This window comes from Haemaphysalis longicornis, unplaced genomic scaffold, assembly GCF_048455015.1.
Source record: "Haemaphysalis longicornis isolate Haplotype H1 unplaced genomic scaffold, Haemaphysalis longicornis Haplotype H1 scaffold_14, whole genome shotgun sequence".
Classification (NCBI taxonomy): domain Eukaryota; kingdom Metazoa; phylum Arthropoda; class Arachnida; order Ixodida; family Ixodidae; genus Haemaphysalis; species Haemaphysalis longicornis.
This window is the reverse complement of record NW_027526245.1, coordinates 927,035-944,985: the sequence shown is the minus strand read 5'-3', so window position 1 is coordinate 944,985 and position 17,951 is coordinate 927,035. Positions and strand designations below refer to the sequence as shown.

Genomic DNA, 17,951 nt, shown 5'->3' with positions numbered 1-17,951 from the left:
GCAGTACTTCTTTGTTCATTAAAATTGTAATATATTGTTACGGGGTGGCAGGACAATTGTAAGGTGAAAGATGTGGTGGGGGAAGCCATCTATTTATAGTACGTACATAGCAGCCACTACCGAGCTGGCGCATGGTGCGCGCCAGGTCTAGGACTGGTGAGCGCCCGTTCCCTAGGGTAGAGTCACGTTGTCTACGCCTCGACCGGGATGTTCGTTCTATCCCGGGGGTGATGTCACGGGACTGAGGTGCCAGTGGCTAACAGTGCATTGATAAAAGAACCGTAACGACGATGACGAAGTGCCTGGCACGCACCTTGTGCCAGCTCTGTCATGGCCGCTACGTACATAATGTAACTAGATCGCTTCGCCACTTCACATCGTTCCTGTCATCTTTGTCTGGTTGCCAATAACAATACAATGCTTGAGTTGGTTTCCTGATCCAGTAGGCTCATTTTCTGTCTCTAAGGGTTGCTGGTATCATTCTTCGTTTTATACCTTGTTGCGCAGGCATGAGTTTCCATTACTTTTATGTGCTGGGGTGCCACGTTTCTGCTCCATGTGCCACTGTAGTGAACGTTGGGCCGGATCACGTACAGTAACGAACCCCGACTACGTTCTCGCAAAACACGTGCACACAACATATATAATTACTCGATAATGTACAAGGCGGGAATGGCACTTAAGTGCAATGACGGACTATATACGCAATTGCTCAGGTGTTGATTATAGTAGTAAAAGTTGTAAGGAAGAGTCACGCTCACTGCCGATGATCACGGAGACGCGACGGTGTGGAAGCTACACACTATTCTGCAGTCCTCAGAGAAGTAGCGACGGAGCAGGTCACTGCAGGCATTGAACCGTTGCCTCGGAGGCCACGAACGGGATGGTGTCCGACGGCTAGCGGCGGGAGCCAAGAGCTGAGGCCTGGCCCGCAGCGAGGCCCGCGTTCTACGCCACTGAAACACCGCTCTCTCCTATGGGCGCAACAGCTTCTTGTCGTCTGCTTGTCGGCCGTCGTCTCATTGGCAGCCCGGGTGGTTTCTCTAATGAGAGAGCCGGCGATGGTCCTCCGGCCTACACCGCGAGGGCGGCCGTCTTGCTGCTTCTGAAACCAACAGCTTCTCAACCTCTTCTTATTCTTCCTCCTTGGTCACACCCATAGTATTCAGTAGGTTGGCCGCTTTGAAATTGCTGCAGACGCCTCATTACAGCCATCATGGGCAGAACGCATTGGTTGTGTCTTCTGGTTTTCAGTACAAGACGTACCGTAATTTTACTATTTTCGAGTGCTTGCGTAGTGCACTGAGCCCATATTTATTCGGCGCCGCTTTTCTTTCTTGTGATTGGGGTTAACATTGACAACCTGTCTGAGTTGGTTTAATTTTTGGCTGCGTCTAGAGTGCCATCCGATGGTTTTATAAGCACTCCGCTATATAGACGTCCACCGGCGTTTTATGACAAAATTGCCGCGTTTTCGCAGTACATCGCTCTAGATAACATAAAGCTAGGCAACCTAACCTAAACATAACATAAGCTAACCTAAGGCACAAAAATTACACTTCAAATAAATAATTAAAAAACGACAAAGGCAAGAGCCGGTTTCGAAACACCGCCTCAGCGATCAATAAGCTAAGACGGATCCAAGGACAGACGCTTTGGATGGTGTTAGCCTAGTATTAAATATTCGAATGTCGTCGGACGGCACTCTAGCCATGCCTGCAACGATGAGCTAGAGTTCCGTCGGACGGCACTTTAGACACTGCGTTTATTGTTATACTTGTTTTAGCGTTCCGTCACATAAGCTGAAGAGGGCGCATTCAGCATACTCTGGTGTAATCACTTTAAATTTATTGCTATATTTTTGTAGCCTCACTGCCTTGATTTACGACTGCAGTTACTGAGGCATTTTTTGGGGATGTTGTGCAGGCTCACTTAGCAAGACTAGGTCGTCCGAGAAACTCAAAAGGCTGCAGTGTTGTCCGTTCATTTATTCTCCGATTTTTCCCCAGTCAAGTGTGCCTAATACGCCCTTCAGCCTAGGAATACGCCTAATACGCCTTTCGTATAGGAAAATTGTCGCTTCATTTGTGAAGAATAATCGGTCCCGTATACCCGTCTTGAATTCTTGTACGCGTCTCCCCTATTTCCTGGTCTTTTAAAGGTTCCTGCACTGTAGTCGTGTGTGCTGAATCAAAGGGTTTTTATAGTTCATAAACACCCTGTAAAGAAGTTTACTGTGGATGCGACTCGGATGCGATCCATTCTTAGCTATCGTTTCCTAAAACCCTAGCCTCCTCTCTGTGTTGTTTTGAATCTCGGCTATAATTTAGGCACTGAACGTTTAAGAAAACAGCTTGGATACAACTTAGTGTAGGAAGATGGGTGTGTTAATAAATGCGAAGGATCTCATGCTCGGGGCTGTGTCCTCCCTCCCTCGTTGTCATTGTCCGCCGTCGCACTCTACTGCGCATGCGCGACTCTTCAGCCCCGTCATCGTTTGGGCTGACGTCAGCGCAGTCTACTATAAAAAGAAATAGGTAAGCGGCGCCAGGTTTTGATTCCACGACTTTCTGGCCGCAACGGCAGGTACGGTACGTGGCGCTCTTCCCACTGCACAACAAAGAGAGACGGCAGCGTGTGCTACGAACGCGCCTTATATATTCAATCATTCCACCTACGTCAAGAAGCAACTGATGGAACACAGGCACGCGAAGCTGAACGTGAACGGAAACGACGCACTGAAAACTAATGGCAACTTCAGTCGACCCCATGGCTGCTTCGCATACTACTCAGGGTTCCCCTACGGGAAGATGGTGTAATTTTTTTTCTTAAGGCCTTTTGTATCTTCCGTACGAATCAAAGTTATGTTGGCAATTTTCCAGGTTAAAGGCACATTTCGCATACTTCAGTATTCTGACAACAGTTGAGCAAGACTTTGCTCTACAACTTCTCCCTCCCACCTTTAAAAATCCCGCGGTTAGGCCGTCGTCACCTCCAGTTGTCACATTTTTATTGAACTTCAGAGCCTTTTGTGCTTTTTTGTTATTTGTACTTTTGTATATTTTTTCTTATTTTTGTTTTCTTATTTTGTACTTTTTTGTACTCATATATTTTTTTTCTGATGTAACAACACTAGCCTCGTATACAATCGTTTAGCTACTTTTGTATCTTGTTCAGGCTGGGTGTAATGCTACCCTGTTCGCCTCTGATTGCATACAAAGTGTTTGCGCTAATAGCAGACCTCTCATTAGATGACTTTAGGTTTTATCTCGTTTTACACCTTTCCTCGGTCACTGCCTTGTTGTACGCACAAATATCATCTGTTTTACTTATGTTAGTCAATTTCGACATCTTTGCTAATTTAATTTTTCAGCCGCACTCGACAACTTTATGTGTTTATATTTCACAGTTTCTTTGTTTTCTGAAATATTTCCCAGTTTCTTTTTCCTTCTTTCTGCTTTTACCACACCATTACAATCTAACCTACGGCCGGCCAAGAAAAGCTTAAATGTTAATTTTGCAAATAAAAGGCTTTTGGGCGTTCATGTGTATAGCAGTCTTAAATCAGCCTTTCGCCTTTCTCCGGACTCAAAGAACATATAGGCGCAGAATTTAAAATACCTGGGATAAATTCAGCGTCTATTTTTTGATGGATTCAAATGTGGTAACTGTCAGAAAAATGAGATAACGCGAAAAAGTGTTGCTGAGTTAGATTTAGGAGAAATAATAACGGCGTCTTACAAAACACGAGCGAATATTTTGATCGGCCAGACGCGCCGTGTAATATTGATTGAGAAACGTCAGGAACGGGGTTTGTAAAAACGCTTCTTGGAATACGTGTATAAGTCACTTCGAAGTGATCATTATTCTGGAAAAGGCAAGTGTACTTTGGCCAGTATATAGTGCCTAAAACAAAAACCTTGTCAACCATAGGGGTCAAGGGACTATAAGTCGTAGGCAAATATCTCGGCTCAGGAAATAAAGTAATGCGTCGGAAGAAATGCCAGAACCAAAGACTAAGTGCTATTGAATGCCTGTTGGGAATTCCTTTGTCTGAGAATTAAAATATATAAAAACGTGAATAGAACCCTAAATCAGATGGCAGCAGATGTACCTCGCTTCTGAGGAAGTCCACTTGCGGTTACGCGTTTTGTAGTCGGTTTAGCGGTTGTGTTTTAGTCTATTTCGTTGCATCATTAAAACTGGCAATACACCACGAGACTTCCGACGGTAGTAAGAAATAGCGTAGACCACCGCAGAAACAAAAAATAGAGAGGCGACGCCATTTGCTCGGGCCATAGCCAACAGATTTGTCAAAAACAATAATGTGTGGCAATTTAAATATTCTTCAAGGAACGGGAAAAGATCCAACACCCATGCCTTGTACTACAGGGCTGTATTTGATGGCCAATTCAATAATCCAACTCACTAACACGACGCAGCAATTCAATCAGAGCTGCAACGTCGATCTGCAGGGCCTTTGCGAACATTCAAAATGAAGCGTCTGCGACTCTAACAGTAACACTACGGGCTAGAAGATTGACGGCGACAAAGAAAGAGAGAAGGCAAAACGGGGGGCCAGGACGTTAACTGTACTATGACATCCGGCAGGCTACCCTGATCTGGAGAAGTAAGAGAAGAATGAAACACAAAACTGAAGTACAAGTTTCGCCACGCTGGCATGTGTTACCCGGGAAAGTCCCAGCATTCACCGGGGCTTTGCTCGTAAGCGACCCAGCGTTTCCAACAATAGCGGACATCTTGGGGGTTTCAGTGAAAAGGAATCCGGGTGGTATATTTGCTTGCGGGAGGAACATTTTGTAAGGTGGCTATTGGACGAGCAGTTCATATTTTCAACGTGAAAATACCAGGCAGTGATCTATATAAGGCGAAATTCTGTGTCCCATGAATTTGCTTCTTTAAGGAGCAAATTGTAAGTAGCTGGACGTCATTTTTGTGTAACTTTCAATTATTATGGCCACTGGAACTCGAACCAAAGGCAAAGAGGCAGATTTTATAGATTAGAGAGTACGTTTTCCCCAACAAGGAAACCACCCGCAACTGGCGAGCAACGCGCGGCCTCCTTAGGATCGTATTAATTGCGTCTACCAAGGGGTCGTCCCAGTGAAAATATCACTAGAAATTCTTGTACTGGTTGGAACACTTGGTTGGTTGATTGAAGGTGTATTTACCCTTTAACCAGAACCACTTCCGCCGACACTGTTGTACCATACCAGCAAGGTTCTGCTGAGGTTTCAAACGTACAATAATGACGGTAACGGCGTATGAACTTCAAAATAAACACAAAAAATATAGGCGCATGCATATATACTTGTGAATATATATTTTAAAGAAAGAAAGAAACCATCGCTTTCGTATTAAATCGCAATATTCCATAAAATTTGAACCTGTCGTCTGGTGTTCACAATAGGAGTATGTATTCTGGCAGGGGAAGTTTTATGTCTGACGTAAGACTGGGAGTCCTTGATATCATACCAGTAGCATTACCCGGCGATGCACGGGTATGCGAACATAGCAATCCATATAATACTCTCTAAATTGTCTGCCAAGCATACAATAGGGATCAAACTCCCGATCATCCCCTAAATATTTCTTGGGAGAATACCTCAATACATTTTACCTGCATTGTTTTGAGTCGTATATCAACGCAAAAACAACCTTTAGGTATGAACCACTACAATATTATGAAGTATTTGCGAAAGAAACCACTCAGTCATTTGAGCGAAACGTTACACCGATACTTCACAATGACAACCGTGGTCAGCGTTCATAGAGCCAAGTAGACATAATATGCCTTGCGAAAAGCCAACCTCTCGCAAATTGTGAATGACTTTCACGAAAATGTACGTGTTTTTTTAAATAGAACCGCAACTTGCCGCCAATGAACCGTACCATTACACCGCGTGTTTAAATATATTTGGTAATTACTTCACATTGAAAGTTTCAAACTATGAAATTTTTATTTTATGCCGTCCGTAAGCGATTGACTTCTGGTAGTTGTTCTGCGGTAGAGTTCAATACATATAAGACTGCTGTCAAAGAATGGTTTCTACGACAGGTGTTCTGTCACGCGATCCGAAGCAGAGGGAACATGAAGAGTGCAAAAGCGGAAAAATTTAATTGAATCGAACAAATCTCGTTTCCTTTCGTTATGGGGGTAGCTAAATGGTGAGTGGGGATAGAGAAAGAAAGGAGAAGCAGTTAGGCATCAGGATGGTTTAAGGCTATTCTCGTTGATGTAACTAGGCTGGATTACAAACCACCCTACTTGGAGCTTACTTGGAGGTTTTCTACTGTTCCTCTCTATTTTTTTCCACCCATGAAAGATTTTTGTGCTCTTCGGTTCATGGCTTTCACTTTTTTGTGCACAATATTTTTTTTTGATATCCGTGCTCTTGATGCATGCGTATTGCTTCGGAATTCGCACTTTATTAATTTTGCCTCTATTGTCGCTTGCACATGCTCCATCTTCAAACGACTGCAAGGGTCAGCAAGCCGTCAAGCTGGACACGCAACTTGTTTCCTTGCTCTTACACGCTCAAACTGTGCTATTAAAACCTTAAAATCTTGAAATCACTACACGACATTTGCAGCAGAGCAAGAAAATACGTAGCTGGGTTTATTCACAGTGGAAGTAATGGAATAAAACGCAGCCTAATCAGGCCGTGGCCATAAATTGACCGGTCATCAGCAATTCAAATTTGCAGGTTCAACCCTTCGTATTGCTCAGAGATATAACATTTTAGCTTCGTGAAGCATGTAATAGCGGCAATTATCCTCAGCTGTTTACACATAGGGAAAAGTCTGAAACATATTTTTGGCCATTCATGCATGTAAAGACTTACGCAAAAATCAGTTTAATATGTAAACAAGCGTTGCGCGCATTGAAAAACTTGCATTACCTGATGATTTTTCCGGAAATAAATTGTTCATGTTGTTAGGAAAGGTCCCGTTAAACCGTGTTTATACTTTCTTGTAAGTTACCCAAGTCAGCAAAAATATTTTATTATAAGAACGAGCCGGCAATACAATAACAAATGTCCAAAAAATCTACGTTTTTCACCCTCTTGTCCAAAAAATCTACGTTTTTCACCCTCTTCGGGGTCCAGTTTTTCAAATATTCACAATTATTCAGCTCTCACTCCGCATGAGTAATTTACCCACAATTTAACCACGGCAGACCTAGAGGCGTAATTTTAGCGTCGTAATTTCAAAAGCAGAAAATTGTGTGTAGGGTAACTCCATGCATGTAAAACTCAGAACTGCAATAAACTAGGCCAGTGTGTTCTAATAACAAACTGGAGGAAATGACGCAATTGCGAAAGGGATCTGGAAATACTGCTGATATGACACAATTGCACCGCTTCGCACTTTGTCCTGTCAGTGCTCACGGCGTCAACCTCAGCGATAGCTGAAAACCGCCCTCCCGCAAATACAGCTCAGTAGTAGCTGTAAAAGTACACGAATTGCCGCATGGCGAATGATTGGGTAATTTTTCCTTGTAGTTAAGTAGCCTTGGTGCAACACCATCAGAACTGCTGCTATGCCTAGAAAAAGGTACAGACATACCCGTCTGATTCCGAGTATATATTCGCAATATATCTTGACATATTCACGGCAGCCCTACAATTAAAAGTAGAGAATAAAAAGGCTGGAATGTATGCTGGTTTCACATTTTTAAGGCAACCAGTACGGAATGTCTGAATGTTTTTATCCTGTAAAGTTGTAACCTTGCTTGCAGGTGCGGACGTTTTGGCGATTAAGACTTTTTGCCCATATACTGTTAAGAAAGAAGCAGAAACAATTACAGAAGAAACCATTTTGTTTCAGTATAGGTGTACATAATACTGTGCATTGTGCTTTTGGCTATGCCATAACCGCAGCACGACCAAGGTAAATTTAAAGGTAAATTTAATGAAGAACTCCTAAGCCTCCCCTTCTGGCTCCGGTCCAGGTTTCGTGCAGTTTAGATTTTAAAAACCAATAATACGTGTCCCCTTTTTGATGTATTTGTTATTTGACACGAAGTAAATTATATTTTTATTCCTTTTCAAGTCAACAAGGCCTTCGTAGCATTACTGTTATTTGGCTCAGCAGTTCAACCTCCTGAGGCCCCAAAAAGTGTCGTGCTGTTTTTCTGCGTACCGATGTGTCTGCTTAAGCAAAATGCCTGGTATTTCAGCTTTAACTGTAGCAAACACCAAAGCGAAGGCACTATGAGGGCGCTTGGCCCTACTCACTTGTTTAAAGGCCCTCACAACCTTCTGCTCCCACGAAGCTAATGCTCGAAGTTCTCGTTCCGCATCTGGTAGCTTAAACAGATGCGCATCGACGCAACTGATGTAATACTGGAAAATATTTGCTTATGTAGAATATACCAACTAGTTCAGGAGCGATAACTCAAAACACAATGAATTCTTTTTCAGTTTTTCGACAAAATTGGCAAAGTGAACGACGTGACTCCATTAGGGGACGTTATAGTGACATTTGGAAGAGTAGACAAGTGCGCCATTCCGCCTCAATATCTTGTCAAGGTAAGAGCTTCTCTTACTGATCGCCTCTTCCAGATTTGGTTTCAATGCTGAAAAGTACGTTGAGTGAGACCAACCAACTTCGATAATTCGAATTCATGCTTTTACATGGCGAGCCTGGGTACCAAATACGAAGTGCACGCGGTGAAAACTCTGAAAATAAACTATTCGGGTTATATCTGGGTATCCTTTATTATCTCAGTTATTTACATAAAATGACAATTTATTCGGCCAAAATTAGTAACACAAAGTGGAGCATCAAAATAAATACCCGAGAAATATACCCGGTACCGCACGCATACTTACAAGCTACACCAGGTGTAAATTCCTGGATTGCGTTTATTCTTAGAGTACTATACCGGAAATAGTTTATGGGAAACAGCCGTTCGTGAATTACGCAAAAAAATACTTATCCTATTTAAAGTAATCAGCCCATTCGGTTTGGGTTCTTTGTGAAATGAAGCGAGCGTTGAAAGATCACTGGTGCGAATGGGCTAAGTTGTTCTAAGACAGAGACAAGCACGGTAATTCCACTGTAGCGTAAACACGTCCGAGCTTCTCCTCAGCATTTTCTTTTTGAACATAAACTACAATGAGATATAATATAGGTAATCTGCCAGAACACAGGATGCTGGGGTTTCTCAATTTCGATTTCCTACAAATGTCTTGGTGGGGTAACAAGCGGGGTTCAAATTCTTGAAGAGAATTTGAATTGCTCACAAGGGACACAGGAAAGACGTGCATTTTCACGTAAAAACAGCACACTATCAACTGATTTCTTTCTAAAGTGACGCAAACTTCAGTAAACGAAGCCGAATAAAGCAACACATGCCGGAGAGAGGGGAAAAAGGAGATACAAGGATTAACTGTTCAGTTATCGAGCGCTAAACCTGATCAGCCTGCCATAGTTAAAAAAACTTCACCATCACTTCATACTTGAGAGGAACACGAAAGCTTTCTCACATGAAAGGTGCGACAAAAGTGCGCCAAAACATTTTCTGAAAAAACCTTTCTGAAAGCTTACTTGATCGGTCATCAAACCTTGAAGGACCCAAATTGTAAAGGAACAATCCCATGCTAAAACATTTCGCCCACTAAGCAAACGAGTCTACGAACGATCTGTATATATGTATATGTCTGTATATGATATATGGTTTACGAGATAAAGGCTCGCCTTCTTCCTCATTCCTCCTTCTTCTGAGATACTTTACACCTTCTTCAGCATCGATGCGTGGGTTGTGGTATTTAAAACCGTTCTTTTTCGAAATGTTTAATTACCTGTTTTCGCACTACGGAACGCCTGTTTCAAAAGCACGCCATGTGTCAAGAGGTCTTATCACTGCTTTCAAGCGACCTCCTGGTGTATATAGGAAGAAGGCGTTTTCAAAGAACCCCATCGGTCCTACGAAGAAAGCTTTTGCTTTAAAAGATTTTTCTAACAACTGAATATCACACTGGGGGAGCGTAATCAAGGGATGCACACACTCTCTCAGGCTATGACGTTATAAAAAATTCTTGAAAAATGTCAGACAAAATTTTACCTTTCACGCGAAAAAAACCCTGTTTTGCGAACACAACACAAAACTTACACCTCCAACGGTGTGGGGCAAAATCCCCTTCCTGTACGGACCTGTGGGCAGTCTTACCTGTGTTCTTGGAGTTGTACCTGCGCAGGACCGCCGCGCCGAGACCACGACAACGAAGGCGGAACTACGAGACGCACTTTCACGTGCGCTCGCGCTGGAGAAATAAAGATCAATTCGAGCCCAAACGCTGCCGCAGTTGGTTGCCTCTGCGCTGGTCGCGACATGAATTGGTGACGTGGACCCAACTCGCCTCTTCTGACTGCACCATGTCCGACCCTTCCGCCTCTGCGGATTCTGCGGGCCAACCACAGTCCGTTGATGACCACGAAGCAGCTTCGCCTCTCCAGAAGCAGCTACGGCCGCCCACGAAGCAGTTCCGCCTGCGAAGCAGTTCCGCCTGCATAGGCTACAACCGCGTCTGTGCATAGCACTACTCTACCTCCTTTTTGTACTCGGAACCCGCGGACATGGTTCACGCAAGTCGAAGCGCGTTTTTGTATGCATCGCATAACTAGCCAGGAGACGAAATACAACAGCTTCGTGACCTCCTTGCCAGGCAACATCGCAGACGAGCTGGCCGACAAGGTAGCGATCATCCAACGGAAACCGGAGTCGGAGGGCAGCATGCTGCAGCCTCTTGGGAACACTGATGACTCGGTGACTAGCGACCTTCGCAGCTGCTACATCGCATGCGGCAGCTATTGGGCGACCATGGTAAGGACCTCAACAATACAGTTTTTCGCGAGCTCTTCCTTCAACGACTTCCACAGAACATGGTATTGGTACTTGCAGCAGCCGCTGACATGTCGCTTGCCACCCTCGCGGAACTGTATGACCGCATCACGGAATATTCCTGGTCCCCAGGCATCGCCTCAGTCACCTATACACCCTCCACCTCAAGGGACGGCTCCAAACTTGGTCGACTTGAGAGCCGCAATAATTTGTTTAGCCATAGGCGGTCTTCCCACGCACCCGTCTTGCACCGACGCCGACGTGCAACCCACGACAGACGTTACTCGTCATCCCCGCCCCGTTCTCAACATCTTTCCTTCGTAACGCCTGGTGAGCCTGGCCATTCGGGCTCCTTTTGGTATCATCGTACTTTCGGCGCTGCCGCCTGCAAGGACAGCCAGCCTTGCTCATGGACGGGAAACTAGGAGACCGGACACTGGCTGCGGCAAGTGAACGCGGTCACGCAGACAGCCGCTTCTTCTACGTCACCGACAAGTTTGCGGGCCGCCGATTCTCGGTCGATACGGGAGCAGAAGTCAGCGTCATACAGCGTCTTCGCTAGACCGATGACGCCGAGAAATGACCTCCACGTTAAACGCCGTCAACGACTCGCCGATCAATACCTACGGCCAGCGGTCGCTTACAGTAAATTTTGGCCTTCGTCGCACTACCCGTGGCTTTTTACAATTGCCGACCTCAAGCAGCCCAGTCTCGGTTGCTGATTTCCTGGCTTTCTGCAACCTGGCTGTGGGCGTGCACTCTCTACGCCTCGTGGACAGGATGACGAGCCTTTCGGTTCATGGCGTTCTCTCTTCTGCCACGGCAACCGGACTTCGAGCCTTTGTGCCATCTGTCTTGTACGAGAAGATACTTGCAGCTTTTCCCGCGATCAGAAAACCCCACACGGGAGAGTCCCCAGTGAAGCACGCAATCACCCACCACATCGTCACGATTCGCTCGAACGCATCGTCTTACCGGATTGTGTTATGAAATTGTACGTTCATCCTCAAGCAACTACGCGTCAGGCCTGAATATGGTACCCAAAAACAACCCCCGTGACTACAGGCCATGCGGTGACCACCGTGCCCTTAACGCGATTACCCTTCTGGACCGGTTCCCGCTACCGCATTTGCAGGACTTCACCGCGAATTTAGTAGGCTGCGACATATTCTGCAAGGGGGAATTGGTCAAAGCATATCACCAGACACCTGTGGAGCCAGCAGAAATTCCTAAGACTGCCATGATTACCACCTTAGGTCATTCTGAATATGTCCGCATGCCCTTTGACTAGCGTAACACCGCCAAGACCTTTCAACGTACTATCGACGAGTTTACCTGTGGTTTAGATTTTGTCTTCCCCTAGGTTGACGACTTCTTGGTCGCAAGCTCATCATCATCCGAGCACGAAGTGCACTTCGAGCCCTTTTCACTCGGCTTGACGAATATGGGTTCCTCATTAACACCAAAAATTGCGCCGTCGGCGTGCACACCATTGAGTTTCGGGTCACTTGGTCACACCACAGGGCATCAGACCTCTCGACATGAAGGTGAAGGTCATCCAGGACTTTCCACAGCCCACCTCAATTAAGCAGCTAAGTGACTTCTTGGGCCTACTAAACTTCTACCGGCAGTTCATTCCAAAATGTGCCCAACTCGTGCAGCCTTTCACTGATCTGCTGGCCACCAAGACAGGACCTGCAGAGCACTTCGAGTGTCGCGAGCAATCAGCGTCTGCGTTTTCTGCTGCGAAAAAGGCCATTTCCGACGCTGCCATGCTTATAGACCTTGTTGCTGAAGGTCAACTTCGTCTTATCACCAAAGCCTCCGGCGTGGATGTCGGCGCTGTCGTTGAGCAGTTCGTCTCCGGTTGGCAACCTTTTGGTTTCTGCTCCCAGAAGCTGAAACCTGCTGAGACAAAGTACAGCACCTTCGGACTCGAGCGGCCCGCTGTCACCTTGCAATGAAACACTTCCGCCATTTCCTGAAAGGCAGGGACTTCTACATTCTTACGGATCACAAGCCGCTGATGTTCTCCTTCTAGCGCAACCACAGCTCGTACTCGTCAGGTGATATCCGACACCTCTCCTTTGTCTCGGAGTTTACTGCGGATCTCCGCCATGTCTGCGGCCCGACCAACACTGCTCCTGACGCGCTGTCTCGCGTCGAAGCCCTTTTGTTTTCACCCCAACCAATTTCCATGGAAGAGCTTGCTTCTACACAGCAACAACACACTGAGCTCCAGCAACGCCACTCTGAGTCCTCCACGCTGACTTTAACAGATGTGCGGTTGTCGTTTACCGAAGGTACAATCACATGCGAGACATCAACGGGTGTCTCCTGGCCTTGTGTTCCATCGGCCTTTGGTCGAGCTGTTTTCGACGCCCTGCACGGCAAGAGACCCCGGCATCCGAGCAACTGAACACCTGGTCACAGCTGGGTGGCTGTGGCCCTCCATGAATGCCGACGTCCTCCGTGGGCACGCACCTGCCTCATCCTGCCTCATCCTTTATTTGAAAAAAAAAAACCAACATGAAGGCCAGAATTTAGTTAACTAACAGTTTTTAGAACAGAATTCTTTGGTCTATTACCTTTCTTGTCTAGTAACGCGCCACTGATGTCGACGCTATTCATTTGGGTGGTGGATGAGCTCCCGAACATCAGTCATTTGCCTCAAATGTCATTCGGTATTCTCGTGTAACGTAAAATTAACTACATTTAAAGTGAATGACATTTGCTCTTGATGTGATTATATCCGCTGTGTGGCAGGTGTAGAAGCAAGCAATCGTTGCCTCTACGCTTGCATTAAAGCTGAGGAACAGCGTTGCAGGCTTTGAAAATTTCAGGATACCTTGAGAAATGTCATCATTGTTACTGCTGGACGGAACGCAAACTAAAAAATGAACATATCGAAAGCCTTTGGGCACAAGAAACGCTTTAGAAGAAGCTTGCAACGTCATGTCACCACGTGCAAGGCAGAGATCACAAAGCGTTAGAGAGATACAAGACCGAGTTTGCACATGATCATTTTCTGAGAAAGCAAACTCTGATGGTATTTGTGGCTAGCCCATGTGACTAGCGCCGCAAAAACGAGACAGGCATTTCAGAAAGCCGCCGTAGACGGATACGAACATTCAACTACACGAGACGACAACTGAGATCGACGTTATGGTTACAACCACAATGCGATACTAAAGTCGAAGCTGAAAACACAAAGCTTTTTATTGGCATAAAAGAAATAACAGCTTACAGTTCCGTTTGAAGACACACCCGTGATAGGTAAAATGTATCATGTGGTCTGGCATACTCGATGCTGAGGTGTTGAAACACTCCCGGTTCTCGTCGACTGTTGGTAGATCGGCACGAGGAGCAATTTTGGAAACGCTTCACTGTACAGAGCACCCACGTGACATGTCTGTCCGCGCCATGCAGGACAGTGAAGAAATGTCGTCATTGGATGCGTCCTAAAACTAAAGCAACATAAACATACAAAATCAATTTTACTAAAAAAAGCACACGTAGACTAGTTTTTTTAAAAAAAGATGGAATTTAAAAAAAGCGGTAAACAAATACAAAGAAAAACCGAACAGATAGACCTGCTGGGGCTAGAACTCAAGTCGTCGGCACCACTACTGAGCACTCGACGTCAATGCCACAGAGCCCGACCGGTGGTTCCTTTTTGTCGGCGCTCAAGGTAAAAGCACGCGCCGTGACATCACGCATGTTACGTGGGTGCTCTGTTGCGCGAAGCGTTTCGAAACACGCACGCGGGGAACACCACTGTCACACAGTTGATGCCGCCACTTCAATGCGCGGTCGACAAACAGCTAGTAGGCATGGCTGACATTTCAGCCTTGTAGGGTTTCCCGCTGTCCTGACGATGCTCTCGGGAGACCACGGCTACCCGATCTTGCAGGCCGCCGTCGGAACCACGGCTAATCCGATTGCACCCCTGCGTCGTGACCCGCCACGATCACTAGGTCTTTTTCTTCTCCCATCACTTTTATTCTTTCCGGCTATTCTGCAAGTTCCTTTGTGGCGACAACTTGCCGCCGCATAATCACATAGTGCATTGTCCATGATATTCCACTTTATATTTTTTATAAAGTTTCTCTGTCGCAGTCTTGCAGTCACATACACCACCGCTGTCTTCTACCATATTACACAAACCCTTGAAAAAAACGCTTTGCAAGGACTGTACAAGGTTAAAGAAAGGTACAATAACTCTAGATACACTTTGAGAAGAGACACACACCTATTAGAAGGAATACATACTTTTTAAAAAAATTCAGCCACCAAACCGCTTCGGTTCTGTGGCAGCATTTTGCAATTTAACCTTCCCATCAGCATTATTGCTCGAAAACTCGCATAGTGGGAGGAAATCTGGATGCACACAGTGCGATGTGTGTGTTGTTGCCTTATAAAGCCGCTATTTTGTTCCGAGGAAACAGAAATATTCCCGTGAGATATTTGAAGCCACGGCTAGGACGTCAGGGCGTCAGGGAGAACGTCTGAGTACCCCTTCACACATGATGAACCATCGTGAGACTCAGGTTTTGAAAAACAAACATTTCAACTGCAGCACGTGAATCCACTTTTGAATTCTACAACTTTACACATATTCCTTGTAAATCCTCTTCTACTTCTCTCCGCAATTTGTGGTTTTATTACATTTCCTGTATATAAGTTTTCGACTCGTGAAGAAAGCACATTTTGTAGGGTAAGCTACACTGGCCGAGGTTGAGCAGTTTTGCGTGAGCCGTGAAGGGCTGTTCTGCGCAAGCGCGAGGAGCATTGGATTGGTTTGGATCGGATCAGATCAGAACGGATCGGATCAGATTGGATTGGATTGGATTGGATTGGATTGGATTAGATTGGATTGGATTGGATTGGATATAAGTTGATGGGCTTAACTTTGATTGGATTTAATTCGGTTTTGTAGGATTTAAATCAAATACAATCGGAGTACAGGTGTGTATGGAATTGGGTCTGCACATTCGCCGGTCTGCGCATTCCAGAGGAGTGACGTTATAGCCGCGGCAGACGCACTGGTGCGGCTCGTTCATAGCTGTGCGCCTCCGTTGCGCAGTAGCTAAATCTGACTCTGCGCTCGAGCCACTTGATAGCCGTTTCGCGTAGATCCTGGAGAGCCATGCTGCGCACGCTTGAGGAGCAGTGACTGGACTGGACTGGATTAGACTGGATTGGATTGAATTTGATTGGATTATATTGAGTATCGTTTTAGAAGCAGGAAGCATAATCAGCTACTCCTAGACAAGCAGCAAACCTAATAATAACCAGCTCAACCTTAGCTCACACTACGTATACCCTGGCATAGCCGAGCTAAGCCACTGCTAATTACTTTGTTCGGTGTCCGTCTTGATGAGCCCACGCTTTCACTTTTTTTGAAGTGATCTTACACCAATTAAACCGACACCCACCAATACTGAATGGTCAAAATCTGTATGGGGTTGAATGCCAGAGCTCATTATCGTAATCGGCTGGGTTGTCCGGACAGCACCCACGTTTATTGATGATAGAATTTGTCTAATTTAGAGAGTTGCATGGCGGCCGCACCAAAACGAAGCTTTAGGGCACAAGAACAGTGTGCCTGCGTAGTTATTCTAGTCATCCTACAGAGTTCATCTATGAGACCTTTCTCCATTTTAGTGAAAATAACCCACCATTGGATGTGGAACAAAAGCGACAGAAAGTGTCTGCTGGGGGTTGACACAAGAAGGTTTAAGTATAAGGTCAGTCGTTAAAGTAAACTTGAATATTCATGGTATTGGAAATAGGCGACTCGTACTGTAGATGCTGCTGCACCAAGAAAATGATTGGCTACTCGTGCTATAAGCTGCGCACAGGATCAGGATTGGCTTGTGGAGGTAGGCCAAAACCGACATTGGTAACCTTTAATGTGATGACGAAGGCAGAGGGGCCATGAACTTGAAGCATATTAGTGCTATTTTTCAATAATATGTCCCTGCCCCTGGATCGGGCAGTTCCTTTCGTGGTTGGGGAAAATAAGGTTCCCCGGCTGTGTTTGCGAGAAGGGAATGCAACAATCTCTAGTAACACGCGTGGTTGAGAAGTACGGAGGCGGGAATAGAACTCGGGTGAAGGAACCGGGAAGGCCCCGAAGGGGTAAAGACGCTTGAATGGGGGTGGTTACACAGAGTTAGCGGGAGCACATTCGTTCGAGTACGATACCATTGCGTATAGGCTAGCCAACACTTCCAGTGAACGATTACATACAATATACCTTTTTTTAATGTTCAGCGCACAATAATTGCGTTTATGCAGATATACACCCCAAACGTGTGAATTGGAAATCATCTTTTCAGTTTGTGCAACAAAGCATGCCATTTTTTTATCGTTGACAGACCGTATAAATGACTAAGGTCAAAAACGTCTGCTGAAGAGAGATAACACTTGTTCGGTCATGACGAGTGCTCTGGCACTCTGCTGTCTGTGGGGAACATCGAAGTAAGCCGAAAGATGCGAACGAAACAGACAGAAAAGGCTTCTTACAACAGCGAGGTCGTGAGCAGATTTTTTTTTCAAATTTGGAGGACGCTTTGGAGAAAACATTCTTTTTAAATCACCACTATGCACGATCATGCTAGTGGGTTAATATAACTGGCTCTTTACACGTGTTTGTTCCGTCTAAATTTAACTGTATTCAAAAATATATTTTTCATTTTGTTTTTTTATCAGTAGCACCCCATTGGTGACGTCCATATGACTATTTTCTAGTAAATAACATGAACTTGACTCTCCATGCGTATCAGTAGAAGGAATATGGCGAGCCCACCGGAAATGACTTAATCTTGTATGAAAACGCTGCAATAGATTTGTTTGGGAAGAAAATCTTGCAATCGTCCCCTGAAAGCTGGAATCGGAAGGGTGTGAAAACAGTGACGTTTGTATTTTATAGTAAACAAACCTAACAATAACAAACTCCGAACTTCGCTTTCCATACTTTTGTGGCTTACTAAAAAAAAAGAGGCCACAAAATTGCACTTTCTGCTATCCCTTTAAAACAAGGTTCACTGTTCTATCGCAGGGGGTTATACTACTT

The 17,951-nt window shown here is 45.3% G+C and overlaps 1 protein-coding gene across 3 annotated transcripts in view; it reads left to right on the top strand.

Annotated features, from left to right (window-relative positions):
- Positions 1–17,951, top strand: part of LOC144165139 (uncharacterized) — a 249,251-nt gene that overhangs the window by 14,389 nt on the left and 216,911 nt on the right. For 2 of the 3 annotated variants that reach the window (XM_077695241.1, XM_077695242.1), the window contains exon 3: positions 8,448–8,555. The exons of the other annotated variant lie outside the window; for it this stretch is intronic. In XM_077695241.1, coding sequence (XP_077551367.1) covers positions 8,448–8,555 — 108 coding nt within the window. The remainder of the gene's footprint in view (positions 1–8,447; positions 8,556–17,951) is intronic. 3 annotated transcript variants of the gene reach the window in all.